Raw genomic sequence first — 18,761 nt, forward strand, 5'->3', positions numbered from 1 at the left:
TCAATCCACCGTTACTACAGAAGAAACAACACAAAATTTTGCTAAATTCCTCAGCATATTTGGCACGCCCTCCAAACTAATTCACGACGCTGGAACTAATTTCATAGCAAAAATATTTAAATCATTTACCGAATATTTTGGCATCGAATTACACGTGACAACCCCCGGTGTTCATCGCTCCAACGGACAAATAGAACGCTATATGCGAACTATTACCAATTTGTTAAGAGTTGAATCCAATAAAGTAACAGATTGGCCGAACAAAGTATGGAAGATCCAGTTAGTAATCAATACTACGAAACAAAAGACGACTGGTTGCTCACCTTTTAAGTTAGTATTTGGTCGAGAGGGTCAAACGCCTCAAATTCGTACAGTCTTAACCGATTTGCCAATCCCTGATGAAACTAAATCTCCAGTGGATTATTCCGCAGTTATAAAGAAACTACGGCAAAATTCAGAAAGGCAGTTGAATTATCTAAATAAGAAGCGAAGAGACAATCAGCTGTATAAAGTAGGTGATACTGTTTTGTTAAGCCGAGGTCAAAGACCTGAAAAGTTTTCTTGTGAATTTGTTGGTCCTTACATAATCAAGAGATCACTTACCAATAATCGGTATTTGATTAAGAAATTAGGTACTCCGAAAACTTTTAAATGTTCTAAGGATCAGTTGCGGCATTGGCCTACTGATTGGACGCCTGACGATTTCCAAAGATTATTACAACTAGACAATTGTAAGTACATAATTTGACTTGTTGTGCCGTGTTAGATTGATTTGAGTTGTGTATATAAAACTAATTTAAATAGTCTTTGGAGTATTTTGTGTTTTGATTTTGTTGTTTGAGAGCCCATCGCAAATACGTGCTTATTGCAGTATTTCCATCGCGCTGCTCAAGTCAACTCTGTGTTTTGATTTTGTTGTTTGAGAGCCCATCGCAAATACGTGCTTATTGCAGTATTTCCATCGCGCTGCTCAAGTCAACTCTGTGTTTTGATTTTGTTGTTTGAGAGCCCATCGCAAATACGTGCTTATTGCAGTATTTCCATCGCGCTGCTCAAGTCAACTCTGTGTTTTGATTTTGTTGTTTGAGAGCCCATCGCAAATACGTGCTTATTGCAGTATTTCCATCGCGCTGCTCAAGTCAACTCTGTGTTTTGATTTTGTTGTTTGAGAGCCCATCGCAAATACGTGCTTATTGCAGTATTTCCATCGCGCTGCTCAAGTCAACTCTGTGTTTTGATTTTGTTGTTTGAGAGCCCATCGCAAATACGTGCTTATTGCAGTATTTCCATCGTGCTACTCAAGTCAACTCTGTATTTGTAAATGCGTGCTTACTACAGAATTTCCATCGTGTCTGTCAGCTTGTGAGTTATTACGTAAATCTAGTCCCAATTGTTTGTGAAATTCATTTGATTGATGAATTCTCGTTTTTTGTTCATTACAGGGAACTCTGGGACGGCTGATGATAAATCTGCAGAATGAAAGGTTTACGAATTTTTACCGATGTACACATCTATATATTTTAACGTTGCTGTAAAGAAATAAAACTTTGTTTTTTTTCTGTGTGTTCATGTCTGTGACACTTCAAATGAGTCATGCATTCCGAGAGCGGAATGTTGTCAGTTTGGCCGTGTTAGATTACGTTCGAATATTTAAATATTGGCGCGATCTATCGATTTCGGATGCGTCGGGAAATCTTCGGGTCTATTCGCGCGCGTGAGCCGGGACGCCGCAGAGGGTGGCGACGGGCATCAGTTTGATGCCCTGCTCTGGCATGCACCGCTCGACATTGACGCCAAGATCGGAAAAGTCGTCTTTAAAACAATCTCGATTTATTTAAATCTAACAATAGTATTTTTTAAACAGTAACATAAAACTTAAAAAAATACGTCGCAAACATGAACTTATTATGAAAACAATGTACCATTCCCAACTTAACTTTCAAACTATAGTAATATATTTTTCCCGCCATTGAATTGTAAAATCGCCAATCGTAAGGTAGCCGGAGCTTTTCTGTGTATTCTTAATTTAAAAATCGGCCAAGTAAGGGATGGTGCTGGCGATACGATTTTGCAATTGAGCGCTGTGAACCAAAAAGACTTAATTACCATAATTTTAGTATTTTGCCTGCTATATTCGGTTAAAACTAACTTAAATAAAGCGTGCTGTGCAGTCGAATGCTAAAATCGCACTAGTGGAAAGCATCATCTTACAAATACCTTCCAAACTTATTCAAGTTATATATAGTAAGAGTTAAACTCAAATTTAACCTTTAAGCTTGGAAATTATTGTTTGCGATTCTCATTGCAATTGTAAGTGATGTCTTATTGCAAAAGAGAGGGCATAAAAACCAACAGCAGTTCCGTTTCCTTATCCCAGGTGAGTTTTTCAATTATGTTAACGTTGTATTACTAAAAATATTGAATTATTTAAGTTATATTTGACATAATAAAATTTTTCAGATTTTTAAGTCCAAATTTTTTCTCCATCGAATACCTTTTTTTTTACTGATTTATACCATTTTGGTAAAAGTTATATTTTATATTCTGTTTAATCTGTTCGCAGGGAAATATTACATGCTTATAGTAGAATTCAAAAAGTTATTTCGTTTATTTATTGCAATCAAACAAAAAAGAAATTTCAAATGCAAATTCGTTGAACTCGTTCCTTAAAAAAAAAAGAAATCTGTGTATTTTGCACACAGACGTCATAGTTTCAAGGTAACAGGGTGTTTCCATGTTTCCAGTCTATTTTAGTCCGTGGTTAGTAATTTTATTCGACTACTGTCCCGCGCAAAACGCCATTTACTGTGGTTTTTAAAAGTTTCGCCAAAAAGTAACAACGTTAAAGTGATTAAAATTGCTTTTATTGTGGATGAAAAATACATCTCTGTTTGTAATTCAACGAAGGGCCGTAACATCGAGGGGCCACGTCAAAGACCATCAAAGAAGCTTTTCTTCAGTTTGTAAAACGGATTGATGGGTATGGCCTTCCTGGTGGGTTTCAACACCGGTCTAGCCGGTTTCTTCGCACCGTCGTACGGGATTTGTGGCGACGAAACCACCCGTAGCACATGCTCGTAAATCTCCTGGGACACATTCATCTTCGTGTTGATTCGGACTTTCTTCGGAGTCGAAGAAAGCCTCGGTTTCGGCGTCAGTAGCAAAGGTTGCGAACTGAAGACGCCGTTCGAGGATCTCCCTTCGAACTCGTCGAAAATCCTCTTCAGTTCCCGATCAGTTCTCGACATTTTCTTGTCGGTTTTGGTCGGAGACGGTAAAACATGTTCTCGGCCTCCAGTCAAGGCGTCGTCGACGTTGGTAGTTTTGTAATCGGGGCTCCCGTCTAAAAAGGAAGGTTTTTAAGGTACGACCTCCGAGCTTACCGGCGTTATCTTACCTACTAACTACAAGAAACTTTAAATTCGGTCGGTGCGTAAAAAACCGATTCTAAATACTCAGGGTGTTCTTTCTTCTCGTCTCGTTTGTTTTCTCAATGCTCACGCAAGACTCGCAACCATTTTGGCACTAGATAAATTTAATACAGTAGAGGTCGAAGAAGAGGGCAATGTACATGACAACGGCGGAAGAGAATGCAGTCAATTTATCAATAGAGGACTTGGAATTTACACTGTCTAAAAAGAAGGAATAAAGAACAGGCTTGGGCAGACATGATCATGTATACAACAACTCCATTCAGATACAATTGTGAAGATTATAATGCCATATGCAGCAGAGGTATGGCTATGGAGAAGATGCTGTGGACTCACTAGAAGAGACCGACTTGCAAATGAAGATGTAATACACCACATAGCAACCAAAAGTGTCAAGTGTTGGAAGAGTGAGGAACAGATGCATCAACAAAGTGAGAGAATGGAGTCCGATTGGAAGAAGAGAGATGAGATAGAAGACAGTTGGGAGAAGGATCATGGGAAGATTGAAGGAAGGAAGACGGCCACGGCTGCAGACTCCGTAGATAGAGGTCGTAGATGCGGTAAAAATCGTTATCTCGGGAGGGTATGAGAGATTTTTGGAGGATTCTTCGCGCATGGACGAAAACTGCATACCGGACTTTTCCCTAAACACGTAACTGTTTTTACTTTGAAGAAATACCACGGAAAAAACGCGCTGTCAACGGACACGATCGATTTAGATGGTGATTGTCAACATAACGTTGCGAGTCTTGCGGAGTGATTGGGTACGTTTGGGAAGAAATGATAGTAATAATGACAAGAACTTTTTGAAGAGTAGTCCGCCATTCCAAAACCTCTGACATATCCAGTTTTTCATGCACATGGACTGTCAATAAGCGACGAACGTCCCTAGGTTAACAATATAACATGAATTTTCGAAAAATGTGTGCTCAATCGATGAGATTATTTTGCATTTGTGTGGACCTACTACAAACGTCGATAGTAGCCAACGTGACATATTTACTGGGTGACGTCACCGCGGAACTGTTTTCTCTTTTTTTTATGTTTTTCACCTAGAGTTTATACTCTAGGTAAAAAACACTATTAAACTTAGTTTTGGTCAGTTTCGCGACTTTTCAAATGAAACTTTGCAAAAAACAGATCCCGCCCCCCGGGGGCGACAATGAAACAAATCCCCGCAACTTAATACGTTTATTCCGAAGTAAAAAGTCGTCCTCTGGCGCAAATAAAAAGTAAACGCCGCGGACGCGAAAGAAAATATTAAAAAATCGAATAATCCCGAGCCACCACACCTCGGCTCAGGAGGATACGACAAACTAAAATTGACTAACCCGATTCGTGATCTTCCTTTTTCGCGGCCTTGTTGGGCATCGGGAGCGGTTTTGAAAAGACATGCGGGCCGGGAGCTGAAAAGCATTACAATACATTAGTATAGTATACAAAGGCAATTAAGAGCAATTAACAAAGCACCCGCAGTTGACGGATCGTAACAACATTAGTAAACAGTTGCCACCACCAGGGAAAAACAACCAGCGCATGGAATAACTGTAAAGTAATAAAGAAGGGCGATGCACTAAAATTAGAAAACTACAGACCAAAAAACCTGCTATCACGTTTATATAAGATCATTACTAATGGGCTAACCAAGAAACTGGATGAATACCAACGATATGGACAAGCTGGCTTCAGAAAGGGCTATTCAATATCAGCCCACTTATTAACCATGAGAATACTGATATAAAAATATGACCATAAATTTCCATTCTATCCATTCTAAAACATTTGACACAGTGGAACATCGCGCGGTACTGACAGCCCTGCGGAATTGCAGGATTGAGAGATACATTACCCTAATACAAAGTACCAAGAATCAGCCTGTAGCTACACACTTGCTCGACCAGAAAGAACACGCAAAACCAGCAAATCTAGAAAGAGACGTCTGTCACCTAAACTCTTCACCTTGCTCCTAGAAGATATATGCAACAAACTGAACTGGTCGAACAAACATCGCGTAAACATCAATGGCAAACCGCCGATGATATAATTCTAATAGCTAATAACGTAAGGAAGAAATTCTAACAAGTCCGGCAAGGTTGGTTTGAAGATGAACATCGAAAAAACCGAGGTAATGTACACGGAAGAAAATGTCACAAAGATAGACAAGGAAATAGAAAGTCACCGCATAGATATACCTGGCCTAAAAAATCGTTCTTAATAGAGATATCCAGACGGAAGAAATGAAAAGAGGGCGAACACTAGTTTGGGCAGCCTTCAGAAGAAGAAGAACCAACAAATTCAACTATATCTAAGAACTAAAATTTTTGACGCATGAATCTCCCTAATACTTACATACATTCCTACATGAACATTCTAAGAGTCACACAACAAGCAATGGAAAGGGCAATGCTTGGATTATCTCTTAAAGATAAGAGGACAAATGCAGGGTAATCGACGTAGTGCACAAGGCCCTAAGACCGAAATGGGAATATGCAGGACACGTTGCCGGGGGAGAAACTAACAAGATTGCTTTCGAAAAATCGTCGGTGCAAGTTCGTAGGTCGTAGCTCGAAACAGCTTTTTATTTTAAAAAGAAGGCGCTTCGCGGTTTCGTGTCCTAGAGGGACGCATTGTTTTTCTATAGTGCTCCTGCGGACCACTAAGGAACTTTTACAAAATCGATGTAATTTCAACTTCAAACTGACGGCAAACTTTGATAAATGTTGTAATTTGTACAAGTAACAGGTATTTGTAATGTTTTCTTTTTTTTTTTTTAATATCTCGCGCACCCTGTATGATTGATAGATGAAACCTGGAACTCTTTCGATGCAGTTTACGATACTGTTTAAACCAAATTATTCCTTTTTTATGGCGTTTTATTAATGGCTAATAATATACCCAAGAAGAAAGCAATTTTCAGGCTCTTTGATTTTTTGTCCATAATCGACACGCCCTGTACATAATTGAAAAAATGCCGCAGATGGAGGTTTTAGCACTGGATTAAATGGTTTTCGAGAAAATAATTTCTTACTGAAACTATGCAGTCTGCCGTAATAGTCAATGACGTCATCGCGTCTAAATTGGGCGCACACCCTGTACAATATGTGAAAACCTTAAATTCAAAAGTTTTAGCCGTTCATACGGGCTATATAGAAATGTCAAAGAAACTGACAACAGAATCACAGCCTTCTAGTTATGGTCTATTATCAACATAAAGGGAGCTCGATTTTCAGGTTTTTGTAAATTACCGACGCACCCTGTACATTAAATAAAAATCATCAAGCATAAAACTTTTCGGTTCGGATCTTGCGCGTCGTTTGGTTAAAGAATCTTTTCGATCGCACATACCGTCTTGGAGAAATGATTTTTTTCTCGATACCCTGCAGTTTTTAAATTTTCTAAAAGACCCCCCAGCCCCCCCAGTTTCAATAGGCTTCGTTACGGAGCTAAGCTCTATACATCTGTCAAATTTTACGTGGACCGCTTCAAATTTCGGACACTTATCGGTCGAAAATCTAAAAATAAAGATGGACGCGGTGGTTTCAGCGGACCCATTTTTTACTGGTTTGTGTAGCTCGAGCACCGCTCAAAAGGAGCCAACTTTGAATGCCGCGTTGTAAAGCGTCCAAAAGCCAATTAATGCCAGGTCTACAGAGAAACGGAGAACGGGAAAAAAAAGTTTTTCTTTTTCGACGTTGATCATTTCTGTACCAATACTTTCGAAAAATTCGATTTTATCGATTTTTGCGAAAGTAACGAGTGGCAAAAGTCAGTCCTGGATTGGAATTTCGAAGCCGATGAGATGGACGGATGATTTGAAATTAATCGCCGACCGAAATTGGGGAGGCGCATGTTGAAAAATGGACTTAGAAAACGCTAAAGAAGAAGAAGAAGAAGTATATATCGTATAAAATACATAATACAGTAGTCCAAAATAGCTGGCGAATATTGGACTTACCCGGCACTGGTCCAACCGGCTCGCTAGTCACGAACCACACCCCCGAATTCCGCTTGAATATGTACTCGACGTCAGCGTCGTCCGGCAAACTCTTGAGGTACGGCATGTCCTCGATGATTTGCCTCTCGATCTTCCTCAGTTTCTTCTCACTTCTAACTTCCCGGTAACTTTTCTTCCTGTCCGCGCCATCCGCGGTCTCGTCGCCATCGTCTGGGCCACTTCGAGCTCCTTTCCTCTTCTTTTTCGCGACGGGGCCGTCGTTCGAGGGTGCCGCTGCCCGTTTTCTGTCTTTCCTGTCCCGCGCCAGCAGTTTCCGTTCGAATTTCATAAGTTTTTTGGCCGCTTTCGTAACGTCCACGTCGTCGGTCCTCTGGTCGTCCGCAATTCTCTTCGCCTTCTTCGCGCCCAACGGGTATCGCCCCAGGGACAGTTCTTTAAAGCTGAAATATTTAAGGTCCTTCCTTTAAAGCTGACCTCATGACCGTTGCCGAGTTTTTCTTAGGTTTAAAGGTTAGGTTTCTTAGGCGGTGCTAATTTGGAAGTACAAAATCTTACTTATCGGAAAACGATCTCAGGACGTTCCTCGACGTGGCAGACGTCTTCTGGTCGCCGACGAACTCGGTCAGGGTTTCCGCAACATCCGCGGGGTCAAAATTTATGGGAGACAGCTCGACGTCGACCCTTCCCGCCCTGGGGTCCAGCGGCTCTGCTGTAGGCGCTTGTTCTTCAGCGTCGTCCTCCGTCGACGACACGTTAACTTTTTGTATTTGGGTTATAGAACCCGGGAAACCCAGCTGGAACATACGCCAGTTGATGTTAACTGCAAATGGAAGTAACAGTCACTTACGGAACGCCAGACTTCATATTTTTCCTTGTACTCAATGCCGAGCTTGTGTTGTTTCATCAGTTGCGTTAAAATAAACTTGCTTATCCATTTGGTCTCCCGGGGATCCGAAGCGAATGCGAGTTTGATAATGAACGGCCTGACGAGGTCTACGAATCGGTTCTTCTGTAGTTTCTTGAACGACGTCTGAAACAACCAACCTTAGAGGAGACACCACCCCTTTTTCTGCACCCTACTTTGGCCACTTCTTCTAAATAAATCTCGGTAAAGTGCATGAACAATCCTATTGGCACTCTATTGGTTGTACTCAACACGGTGTCCTCCAAAGCTGTGCTAAATTCGAGGTTGAACTTTTTTTTAAAGCTCACCTTGGCTAAAACCATCAGGGCTTGTCGCAGCACCCTTCGCACCAGCTGCAAACAGTCTACGTAACAGGATGATCATTGATGCCTTCCACTAAGCGCTCACAGGGATAAGGCTCCCAACCGCGGTTTTTATTGTTCCCCTTATTATCGTGGAGTCTTTTTAAACTTTCATTTAAACATTACAAATGGCATTAAGTAAGCTTTTTAGCGGGATGGTTGTGAGCCTAGTGTGAGGGAAAATATTGACGTCACTAGTGACGTAGGAATATTTTGATTGTTGTGAATGCTTGTGGAACACATCCCATGTGAGAGGAGCAAGAGCTAACCATCAAATATTTGTCGAGCCGGTGCTGATCGATACCAAACCATTCGTTTTGTAAGGTGACTAAACCAGTTCGAAAAAATTCCATCCCCTCTGTGAACGTGTTGAAGGAGTGTATCAAGCCCGCTATGTTTTCCGCGCATTCTTCCTGGACGAGCGGCTTATCCGCCATCCACATGGAGTAAAACAAACCTTTCCATAGTATGAGCAAGTTGTCGCTGCTCCACGCTTCAAAATATAAAAGTAAACCAGGTGTTTGGGATGTATAGGCAACCACCTACCTGTATTCTGGGACCTCACATTCAAATAATCCTTGAGGTGTTTGAGGGCTCGTTGTCTTATTTTTGGATCGTTTTCCGCCAACCTCCGCGCAAATTTCAAGTCCTGTGCCGTCAGAAGCGTTTTTTTCTTAATGTTTGTCGCGCTTATCTTCTCGTCCATGCCCGGTGCCAGCACGGCCATTTGAAAATTTTTATAGCGCGACGTGGGGAGTTTACGCTTTAAACTTTATGTTTTTCGTTGCTCGCGACGGAAAAATATTCAAAACGATTATTTCGCCATGAGGAGCAAAACAATAATGAAAATTAACCAACAAAAGCAAGATTCGAATCAAGGATAACTTTTGGTTTGGCTCACCGTTTTGGAAGTGATTTCGTAAGTGGGCACAGATAAAAGTTGAAAAGCTCCACAACCCTAATTATAATCTGTATATTGCTATTGCCACAAAACTAACATTCGAGTTAAATTTAAAAAATCGGGGAACTGTATTTAGGGATCGAAGACGTCGTATTATATCGCATCCTACAATTTTTCTTTTGAATGAGTATAATTATTATTATTATAATTATCTGAATATTTCCACCACTATTTGCCACAGAACACAGCAGTTTACCATTCAAATTTCAAATTGCCAACGGTCGTAGTCGGAAGTCGTCAATATTTAAACACAGACTAATGGGGATCAAAAATTTGTGGACGATTTTAACTCCTTTCTGCGACAGGAAACCTTTATACGAGTTGCAGGGCAAAACGGTGGCCGTGGATTTATCCTGCTGGATCTGCGAGGCGCAAAACATCGCGGAATACCAAGTACAACCCAGAATGTATTTAAGGTAACCTAACGAGTGTGACGGTCTTTGCCGAGTGAAAATCGTTTCGTTTTCGCAGAAACTTGTATTTTCGGACTTGTTTCCTACTACTAATGGACGTGAGCCCCGTGTTTGTTCTGGAAGGCAAGGCTCCGGAACTAAAATACGACACTATAGCTGCTCGGAATGCGATACAATTTAAGGGAGCCAAGCCAAAAACAGATGGCGTGAAAACCGGCAAGGACAGGAGTAGGTTTCATTTTGTTCTCAAACAGTGCGAGCAAATGTTGAAATTGCTGGGGGTCGCTTGCATTAAAGGCAATGGCGAGGCTGAAAGTTTATGCGCCTACTTGAATGAAGACGGGGTATTGTTGTGGGATATTAACCACTATTAGAGTGTTTTAAGGACGGTGTTACAGCTCGTTGACGGGTGCATTAGCCAAGATTCTGATTGTTTTGCGTACGGGGCGCGAGTCGTTTACAGGAACTTTTCTATATCAGCCCAAGGTGGTAACGCGGCCAGTGGCGGTGCAGTGGATATTTATGATATTGGGAAAGCTTTCGAGGGTCTCAGTAAGTTCGTTAGGGGTAAAGGTATCGGAGGCTTCAGCTTAGAGTGGTTTTAGAGCTGGGAAGGAACAAGATCGTGGCTATGGCATTGCTAGTAGGTTCGGACTATTCAGACGGGGTCCGTGGCGTCGGTAAAGATTCTGTTATGAAGTTTTTCGAGACAGTGTCGGATGATGAGGTGCTGGACAGATTGAGATCTTGGAGGGACGACGAACTTACTTATGCAAAATATGAGAGAAGATTGAACGATAAGAACATTTGTACCTCCTGCGGCCACGGGGGTAAAGTGCAGGGTCACAGCAAAAATGGTAATAGGTAGTACAAATTAATTTAGACAGTTGAACTCATAAACCCCCAAAACACGCATTAGAATCTTAGATGTTGAGGGTTTTTTTGGACTACAGGATGCAAATCGTGCGGGACTACTAGGGGCTGCGACCCTTTCAAATACAAAGAGGAACGGTCGAAAATGAAAAACGAGGTTGCCATTCGCACCAAAGCCATGCAGGTCCCCAATTTTCCGGACGAAGCGCTCATAGAGGAGTACCTCGCGCGCAAGGACAACGTGTCCGCTTTAAACTTAAAGTGGACACGTCCCGACGTCGCCAACTTTATCGTAAGTAGCCACTGGGGGTTACGCGACGAATCTACCACGGGCGGAGTTTGTAGACGTTCGCAATCAAATTTCTGCAGTGGGAGGGGGTGTACGCTTTTGATAAAATCCTACCCGTCCTCACCAGATGGCAGTGTCGCAATCCCGACCTGCGCAACATAAAAGGGACAGTGTTGCCTTCTAAAATAAAAAAGGCGCGAAATCCCAAGGGCGTTCCCAGTTACGAGGTCCTGTGGTCGGATCCGGAGGGTCACTTCGAAGGCTTAATCCCCCAGAAGCAACTGGACGCCGTCAATACGGAGAAACTGTGGTCCACGGTGGAGCCTAAGGGTTTAATGGAGCAGGCGTATCCAGAACTCGTTCAGCAGTATGAGCAGTCAAAAGTTAAGCCGAGAAAGACGGGCAAACGTAAAAATAAAAATGGCGACGACGTTATGGTGAAAAAAACGAGAAAGCCAAGGGTTAAGAAGGGGCCCGTCGGAGAACTCGAATTGAGTTTCAGTAAAATGTCCGTCCGGGAGCCAAAATTGAAAACGTTGGAAAGCTTTCTTAAGCGAGCTACCAACAACGCATTTTCCACCCCCGTCAAGGGTTCCGGAGAAGTCCAGGTGCAATTCGATGTCGATAAAGCACTTTCGACGCCTGTCAAAGTTTTCGAAGGAGTGCAGCCGACGTTCGATCCCGATATGTCCGGTTTTGGCGACGAAGATGATCTCGAGGTGTCAGACATCGTCGGAAACATAGTTTCGAAGCGGAAATTCGATTGCGTCGATCGGGTTATCGAGAAATATGCCAGCGAGTTGGGGGATCCGTCGGATTGCCGCGCTGTACTCGACGGAGACGTTTGCGCTATCAATTCGTCCAGTTTCTTCATGTCGAATCCGGCAGAAGAGAACGATCTGTTCGAGAGAACTTTCCATGTTAATTTGGACACGTCTAGCGGCGATGAAACCGAAGAATATGAGGTGGACGAAAGACAATTTGAAGGTGGAGAAAGTGAGGTTAAACTCAATGGCAATTGTAGCAGCGACGATAGCTTTTGCGAGGAGAAATACGTGCCTCTATACCAACGATTGCAATTAAAATGATTGGATTGTTTTATGACATTTTAATTTACCCTTCTCCCCAAATTCTGTGCATACTTTACTGTCGCATCAAAAGTGTATCGTCGAAAACGTAAGTTTTTCCGAAGATATTGCGGTAATACTGCTTCGAAAAATAATAACTGGCGTTATAATTCGGCAAAAATACTTTGGAACGTAACCCTATTCACAGATAATCTTCATCTTTTCACAAACAATTAGGCAATATTACCATGGCCATTCGTCCATTACCGACGTCCGTCGAAGGATTTTTCTTCTTTTACGGACCAACACGTCAAAGAAACTGTTATCAACAATTGTTCTCAGGCAGCCAAAAACTTCGACCGATAACGAAAAAACAGCGATCTCCGTTTCCATCCGGGGACCATTCGGCCTTCAACCGACGTGGCAGACAAAAACAGCGGGGTCGACGACGATTACACACTTTGAAACTTACACACTAAACACTTAAATCCACATATTGTAACCGATATCAAGTTTTCTGGTACGATTACAAAATCCCAAACGTACATAATTTCGTTCATCTATTAGCTTCAATTCCTGTTTTGCACCGATCATTCTCCCATTACCGACTTCTGTTGAGGACCATAGATCGAGAGAGAACATGATAATAGGAGATTTCTATTGAAGCGTAATCGACTCTCAAGTTGCCATTAATTAGGGATGAGAAAATTCGAATTAAAAATAAATATATATAATATAAATAGAATCCACGTGAGGGAGGTACATATTTTACAACAGAAGATAGCATTAATTTCACTTAAATTTCGAATGAATTTGACTCTAGAACGATGACAAGAAATGTTATGGACGATCTTTGGATTTCATCGAACTAAACGGTTATATTCGGATGCTTAGATTACAAAACCACAACAGTCGTCTGTGTCGTTACATCATCGTCTCGTGTCTCGTGGTTAATGCGGATTAAATAAAACACGTCGTCTTAAATACAGAGAAAAATTTTAATTTAGGAATTTTTAATGTTTGATATGGTATAATTATGTACAAGTAAAAATAATAATAATAATAAAAAACAAGATCTTACAGACCTAAAAAAATGCTCTTTTTTACTGACACTTCGACGGGCAAGACGTCACCAAGTCGCTCGGAGGGGGTGGGATACGCGTCCGGCATCGAACGCGCGTCGCCTTCGCTTCCGCAAAACAAAACAAACAACGTCGTCGCCGCGCGTCCGACGCAACACGCAAGCCGCATAACGTTAAACAATTTCTATACGAAACAAAAATCTATTTCGCTATATATTCTACATGCATGTATTTTTTTTTATTTAAAAATGTGCATTAATATACATTATTTTTTTGTTTGCTAAGGATAATTGCCTCGGTCAAAGACAGAAATTACGTATTTATTTTTTTTACAATGCCTTTCGTTACATTGAGTACATTTTTGGAAGAAACACGTTTTTTTTTCGCTCACTCACTCGCGTTTTATCCGAAATTAATATTGCACTTTTCGTTTCACACTCTCGCTCGCTCACACTCACTCTTTAAAATTGTCCTACAGACGCGAATTTTGATGTTTCAATTGTTTTTTGATCGTTTTCCTCGCACGGATCACTTATCGATAACGATATGTTAACGTTTACATTACTAAGTTATTTGGGAGAAAAATTAAAGCTAGGCGAACGACGATGAATTCAAACCGAACAGCTGATTGAGATCGGGTCGAAGATGCGGCTACATTGGCTCACTATCCGATGTTGCCGCGTCCTCGGAACTGGCCATGGTAGTAGTCAAGTAAGTGTGTTTCATGCCCTCTATGATATCGGACTAGAACTATTCTTTATGCGGATTTTTGACACCGGTAGGATGAAATCTGTGCGTGGAGATCCAGTTTGTTTATTTTTCGGGAAACCAAGATAAGCCTCACCCAGTCGCACTGAGGCATGTTCGAAACAAGTTTTGATGTTCAAAACGGCTCGCGCCGAGATTCCATCCGAAAATTTCTGTGAGGATATGAGGTTCGTGAGACAGTTGGCAAGTAGATAACCGGACGAAAAGGAAAATCACATATGCCTAAAACGTAACGTAAATTTAACATAAATAAACGCGTGTCTGCGGTAAAAAAAAATGGAGGAGGGGTGTGGGTCCTATTTTGTACCGTAGGATTGCGATTTTGGCCGTCGCAACGCGAACCGTACGTTCGGTGTACTTATATCACAAAATGTTCGAAACATTTTTTCTTCGCTTCTCGTTTAATTATTATAACGCGGTAACAGTCTTCGTATTAACTACAGAAATTCGCTTAAATTATCAAAAAACTCAACCGGGTGGGGGGGGGGGAGGGGGTTAATAAACGGACGCGCTCAATAAAAAATTTGGCAAGACGCACGCGCAGTAGTACTTACAGAAAAATCACAATGTCGCATTTAATAAATATCCTTTCCTTTATAATAATACCTAACGAAAAAAAATACTCGCGTATCCGTGGATGATGATTGCACTTGAATCGTTTTCATTTTCCTCTCCTTTTAAGAACTAATTACAATTAAAAATATCTTACAACGGGTTTTTTTTTTTTTAAAAACCGGTCCGCTCCCGAATTGCACCGGAGTCCTCAACACTCTATATATATATAAACCAACAGTCGAAAAGTCAACAGACAAAAAAGAAAAACAATCTAGTAATCCCACCTCTCCTCCTCGCTCTCCCGCTTCACGACCTTGTCGTCGCCGTCGTCGTTCTTGCTCGCGTCCTCTTCTTCATGCTGCTCCTCCAAGTCTTCGTCTTTGTGGTGCTCCTCGTTGCTTATCGATGACGTCTCACTACGATCGTCATCGAACCTGTCCATAACCGCTTGAGGTTCGACGCGCACCGTCTCTTCGGCCCCTCTCCTGTTCCCGTAATTATCCTCGGTCTGCATCACGCACACTCCGTTAATGATCACTTCGTCGGGATTCGTCAGGTCCCTCTTCCCCTGTTGCTTCTCTTCTTCCCAATTGGGGTTCACCCACATAGGTGCCGCGGGTTTCCTTCGCGATGACCTCCCCTGGCTCTGCTGACTAGAAGCCACGGAAGATTCTTTGGTCTCGTTTTTCGCTTCACCGCCGCCGTGCAAACTGCCCGACATGTTCGAGTCCTCCGACCCGACGTTGCTCTCGACATCGTCGTCGTCGTCGAAATCGCCGGGTTCCCGTTTCAACGACGGCATCGACAAGTCGAGGCCGCTCATCTGCTCTTTGACCGCGTTGTTGAGGGCCGAGAGGTCGGATAGATCGCCGGTAGGCAGTAAACCCCTTGAAATCAACGCCGCCAGGCTAGTGTTGGCCGCCAGGTACGGAGGATAAGGTAACGGCACCCCGCTCAAACCCATACGTTCTTTGCTAAGCTCGACTAGCCTCTGATTGAGTAACAAACGAAACTGGCTCGGATCAAAGGGTTGCTGAGCGGAGTTCTGATCTCTGGGAGGCAGATCTGAACCCATACCGTGCGGTACTTGTTGTTTAAGTCTCATCCGATGGTTGTGGAACCAATTGGTGATCGTCCTGCTGCTCAGACTCAACTCCTGCGCAAGGAACTCGATCGTCGCGACGTTCGGATACGGATCCAAAGCGAACGCGAGTCTGAGTGCTTCTTTTTGCTCTTCGCTGAAGAGCACGCGTTGCTTCTTCGCGCTCGCCGGTCCTTGCGGTCCGGGACTGTTCGAGTGGTAGAACTCGGAGGTGTCGTTGCTCGACGTGTCCGACGAGTTGTCGTGTCCCGGACCCGAACTGCGTCTTCTCTTGTTCGCTTCTCGTCGTTCGTTTTTCAACGCTTGCAGCCGGTCGACGTTATGGGTGTCCTGGAGCCACAACTGCATTCGAATGAACGGTTCTCTGCCTTTGATAGAAAGCATGTGCCACGGTTTGGGTTTTGACAGGAGCTCCGAAACGGAACCCTGAGACAGACCGAGTACCGCTTCGCCGAATATCTGAAACGGAACCGTCAGATCGCGGAACACGACTTTTCCCATCGGAATAATTACCTTCTGGCCGATATTGTTCGCCAATAACGCTTCCTTAATTTTCGTCGTGATTACTTGGGTATCGAGGTCTTGGGTGAGCGCCGCCATCTCGTAAACGCTGGGGCTGACGTGTTGGTGCATGGCTCTCATCGCGGTCTGGTGACCACCCATCGGAGGGATCCCGTGGGAAGCGGACTTTTTCAATAGGTCCTGGTTCTGAAGACCGATCGCGTGGTGGGGTGGCAAGCCGGGCGGCGTCAGAAGCATCGGGGGTGGAGGCGGCTGAGGTGCGCCCTGAGGAGGACCTAGTTGCAGCGACGCCGGCAGCATGTTCTGCGACTCCTGCTGCATCTTGTTGAGCAGACCGGCAGCCTCGCTGAGCATCTTATTGGTCGGCGGCATCGGTTTTCCGATAGGCGTCGCGCAAGCTATTAAAGACAAGGAGAGTGAAGCGCCGCGACCGGCGACTAACCGGACCTCTTACCGTTACCGTAACCGCCGGTCCTCATCAGCTTCTCAGGAGCGATCTTGTACTGAGACGCGACCAGTTTGTGTACCGCGTTATCGTCCTCCAGGAACATCTTCATCCTGATGAAAGGCTCGCGACCTTTCTGAGTTAACATGTGCCACGGTTTGGGCCTGGCGAGCAAGTCGCTGACCGAGCCCTGACTCAGTCCGAGGACGCTCTCGCCGAAGAGCCGTTGCGATATCGAGTACTGGCTCAGTTGCTCTTTGACTTTCTTCACGATATCTTCGGTGTTTAGGTTGTTGTAGAGGTCGAACTGTTGCTGCGTTATAGGAGGCAGAACCGCCTTTAGAGGTCTCTGGGGCGTCGAGTGGTGGGGTTGAGTGGGCGGTTGCGATATTAACGAGTTGGTAATGCTCGCCATCCGCTGCAAAGGACTCGCGGCAGCCGAACCGGTGAAATCGTCCCCCGTCGGGGTCATAGGGGGAAGGATCGCGTTGCCCAACGGGCTGGAAGCGGAAGAGTTCGCGTTCGGTTGAGTGCCAGGCTCGATCTTAGGCCGGACGAGGCTGAAAGCGCTGCCGGAATGTCGCGAGACCGCGTCATCGTCCTTTTCTTTATCCTCCGGTAGTCCGTTGATCATTTTCATCTTGTCTTTGGGTAGGGACAAGTCCTGGACGCCCCCGTTGGACGGCACCGGTTGACTCTGCTGGTGTTGGTGTTGAGCTAACGCTTGCTGCTGAAGGGCCAATAACCCTAACGGCATTTGGCTCGCGGGCGACTGGCTTTGGTTGAGTTTGGCCAGTTCGCGATGGTAGGCGTCCAAAGCCATGCGTATTTCATCGGATCGATCTATCGGCACGTTGCTGAAGAAAGGCGGGAGAAACATACTGTATATTAGTTTAGCTCTGCCCTGATTAAGAAGCGGCGAGTACTCACCCCCCCGGGAACCCGTCCCTCGGGCTCCGCATGTCGTCCATACGTCTACTCATCAACTTGGCCAGTTCCTCCTGATATATGCGCACGACTTTTTCCTGCGAGATGTCGTCGTTCTCGTACTTTTTCAGTCTCTTGTTCAGCGACGAGTCTTTGGAGAACGGACTCGGGCATCCGTGTGGCGATTTCGAGTCCTCGTTCGAATGCGAGTCTTCGGTTTTGATCTGCTGGAACTGGTTGGCCTCGTTTAGGATGTGGGCTAACCGTTCCTCCGTCATGTCGTTCTCCGGGCGACCGAACGGCACGGAACCGTCCTTCCCTGGGGAGGAAAAATTATCTGTAAGGATAATTGTCTGTGGTAATCTTCTAGGTCGTACATGGGCGGCGAGAAACGTTGGGATATATCATATCGCTTACTGTATTGTTTTCTTTTTAGAACGAATCATATTTTTTGAGGTTCATTTCTAAATGTTTTCAAAATTTTGTGTAGATATTAATTTTTTTTGCATACATCAATTTCGGTGCAATATTTTCGTAAATTCTCGATAAAACGGTAGATCAAAGTTTTTATGAAAAATACAACACGGCAGGTTCATTTGCGAGATAGGTATATAGCGGTAACTGAAAAAAAACCAAACTGGAAATTAAATTAAAAAAGTAGGTATTATTAATACTAATAAACAAAAAGCACTATTTTCAAAGTAACTAAAAAACCGTGACAATTCAGTCCTTGTCACCTTTTAGGCCGTAATAAAAGTGACCGTGGCATTTTTTTTAATAGCATTACTCTTAGGAAACCATTAAACTTTTGCTTTGGAATTGGTATAACATCTCGATAAGCACATTCTAGATTCACATTCGCATTTTTCTTTGCGTAATGCTGATGCTTCTGCAGTCAGTCAGTTTCACTAAATGATGTTTTATAGAAAAATCTGTCAGGGGCATCTTTCTCAACTTTGAAAAAACACGCGTCAGTTATTTTGACAATGTCGCCTGAACTGTCCCAATGAAAACTGAAGGAAGTTTGAGCGACTACTTTTTTAAAATCAAAAGGATTACCGTAAAATCGTTAAAAAACTCGGCAAAATCGTTATTGTGCGAGTTT

At 43.4% G+C, this 18,761-nt stretch overlaps 3 protein-coding genes across 6 annotated transcripts in view; 1 reads left to right on the forward strand and 2 right to left on the reverse strand.

The window, feature by feature from the left end:
- Positions 1 to 2,851: 2,851 nt before the first annotated feature.
- On the reverse strand, positions 2,852 to 9,530 carry LOC132706278 (ribosomal RNA processing protein 1 homolog). Its single transcript, XM_060677522.1, has 8 exons — positions 9,199 to 9,530; positions 8,922 to 9,145; positions 8,467 to 8,643; positions 8,234 to 8,416; positions 7,942 to 8,180; positions 7,387 to 7,826; positions 4,763 to 4,837; positions 2,852 to 3,343 (listed from the first exon to the last, which is right to left on the reverse strand). Exons 1-8 carry the CDS (start codon positions 9,377 to 9,379, stop codon positions 2,931 to 2,933), a joined length of 1,932 nt encoding a protein of 643 aa, XP_060533505.1. The 5' UTR covers positions 9,380 to 9,530; the 3' UTR covers positions 2,852 to 2,930.
- A 104-nt stretch (positions 9,531 to 9,634) lies between these two features.
- Positions 9,635 to 12,421, forward strand: LOC132706277 (flap endonuclease GEN). The gene is made up of 6 exons (XM_060677521.1): positions 9,635 to 10,029; positions 10,085 to 10,370; positions 10,425 to 10,578; positions 10,632 to 10,883; positions 10,980 to 11,191; positions 11,245 to 12,421. The coding sequence occupies exons 1-6, from the start codon at positions 9,872 to 9,874 to the stop codon at positions 12,274 to 12,276; spliced, it is 2,094 nt and encodes a 697-aa protein (XP_060533504.1). The 5' UTR covers positions 9,635 to 9,871; the 3' UTR covers positions 12,277 to 12,421.
- An 832-nt stretch (positions 12,422 to 13,253) lies between these two features.
- LOC132706124 (homeobox protein cut) overlaps positions 13,254 to 18,761 on the reverse strand; it is a 91,686-nt gene continuing 86,178 nt past the window's right edge. For 2 of the 4 annotated variants that reach the window (XM_060677263.1, XM_060677259.1), the window contains exons 6-9: positions 17,660 to 17,993; positions 16,739 to 17,610; positions 16,276 to 16,682; positions 13,254 to 16,221 (exon numbers count right to left, since the gene is read on the reverse strand). In XM_060677263.1, the coding sequence (XP_060533246.1) occupies positions 14,932 to 16,221; positions 16,276 to 16,682; positions 16,739 to 17,610; positions 17,660 to 17,993 (2,903 nt within the window). In that variant the 3' untranslated portion in view covers positions 13,254 to 14,931. The remainder of the gene's footprint in view (positions 16,222 to 16,275; positions 16,683 to 16,738; positions 17,611 to 17,659; positions 17,994 to 18,761) is intronic. The other 2 variants (XM_060677260.1, XM_060677262.1) reach the window with 2 other exon arrangements.

This window comes from Cylas formicarius, unplaced genomic scaffold (assembly GCF_029955315.1).
Source record: "Cylas formicarius isolate icCylForm1 unplaced genomic scaffold, icCylForm1.1 PGA_scaffold_8__14_contigs__length_24414737, whole genome shotgun sequence".
In the NCBI taxonomy this organism is placed as follows: Eukaryota; Metazoa; Arthropoda; class Insecta; order Coleoptera; family Brentidae; genus Cylas; species Cylas formicarius.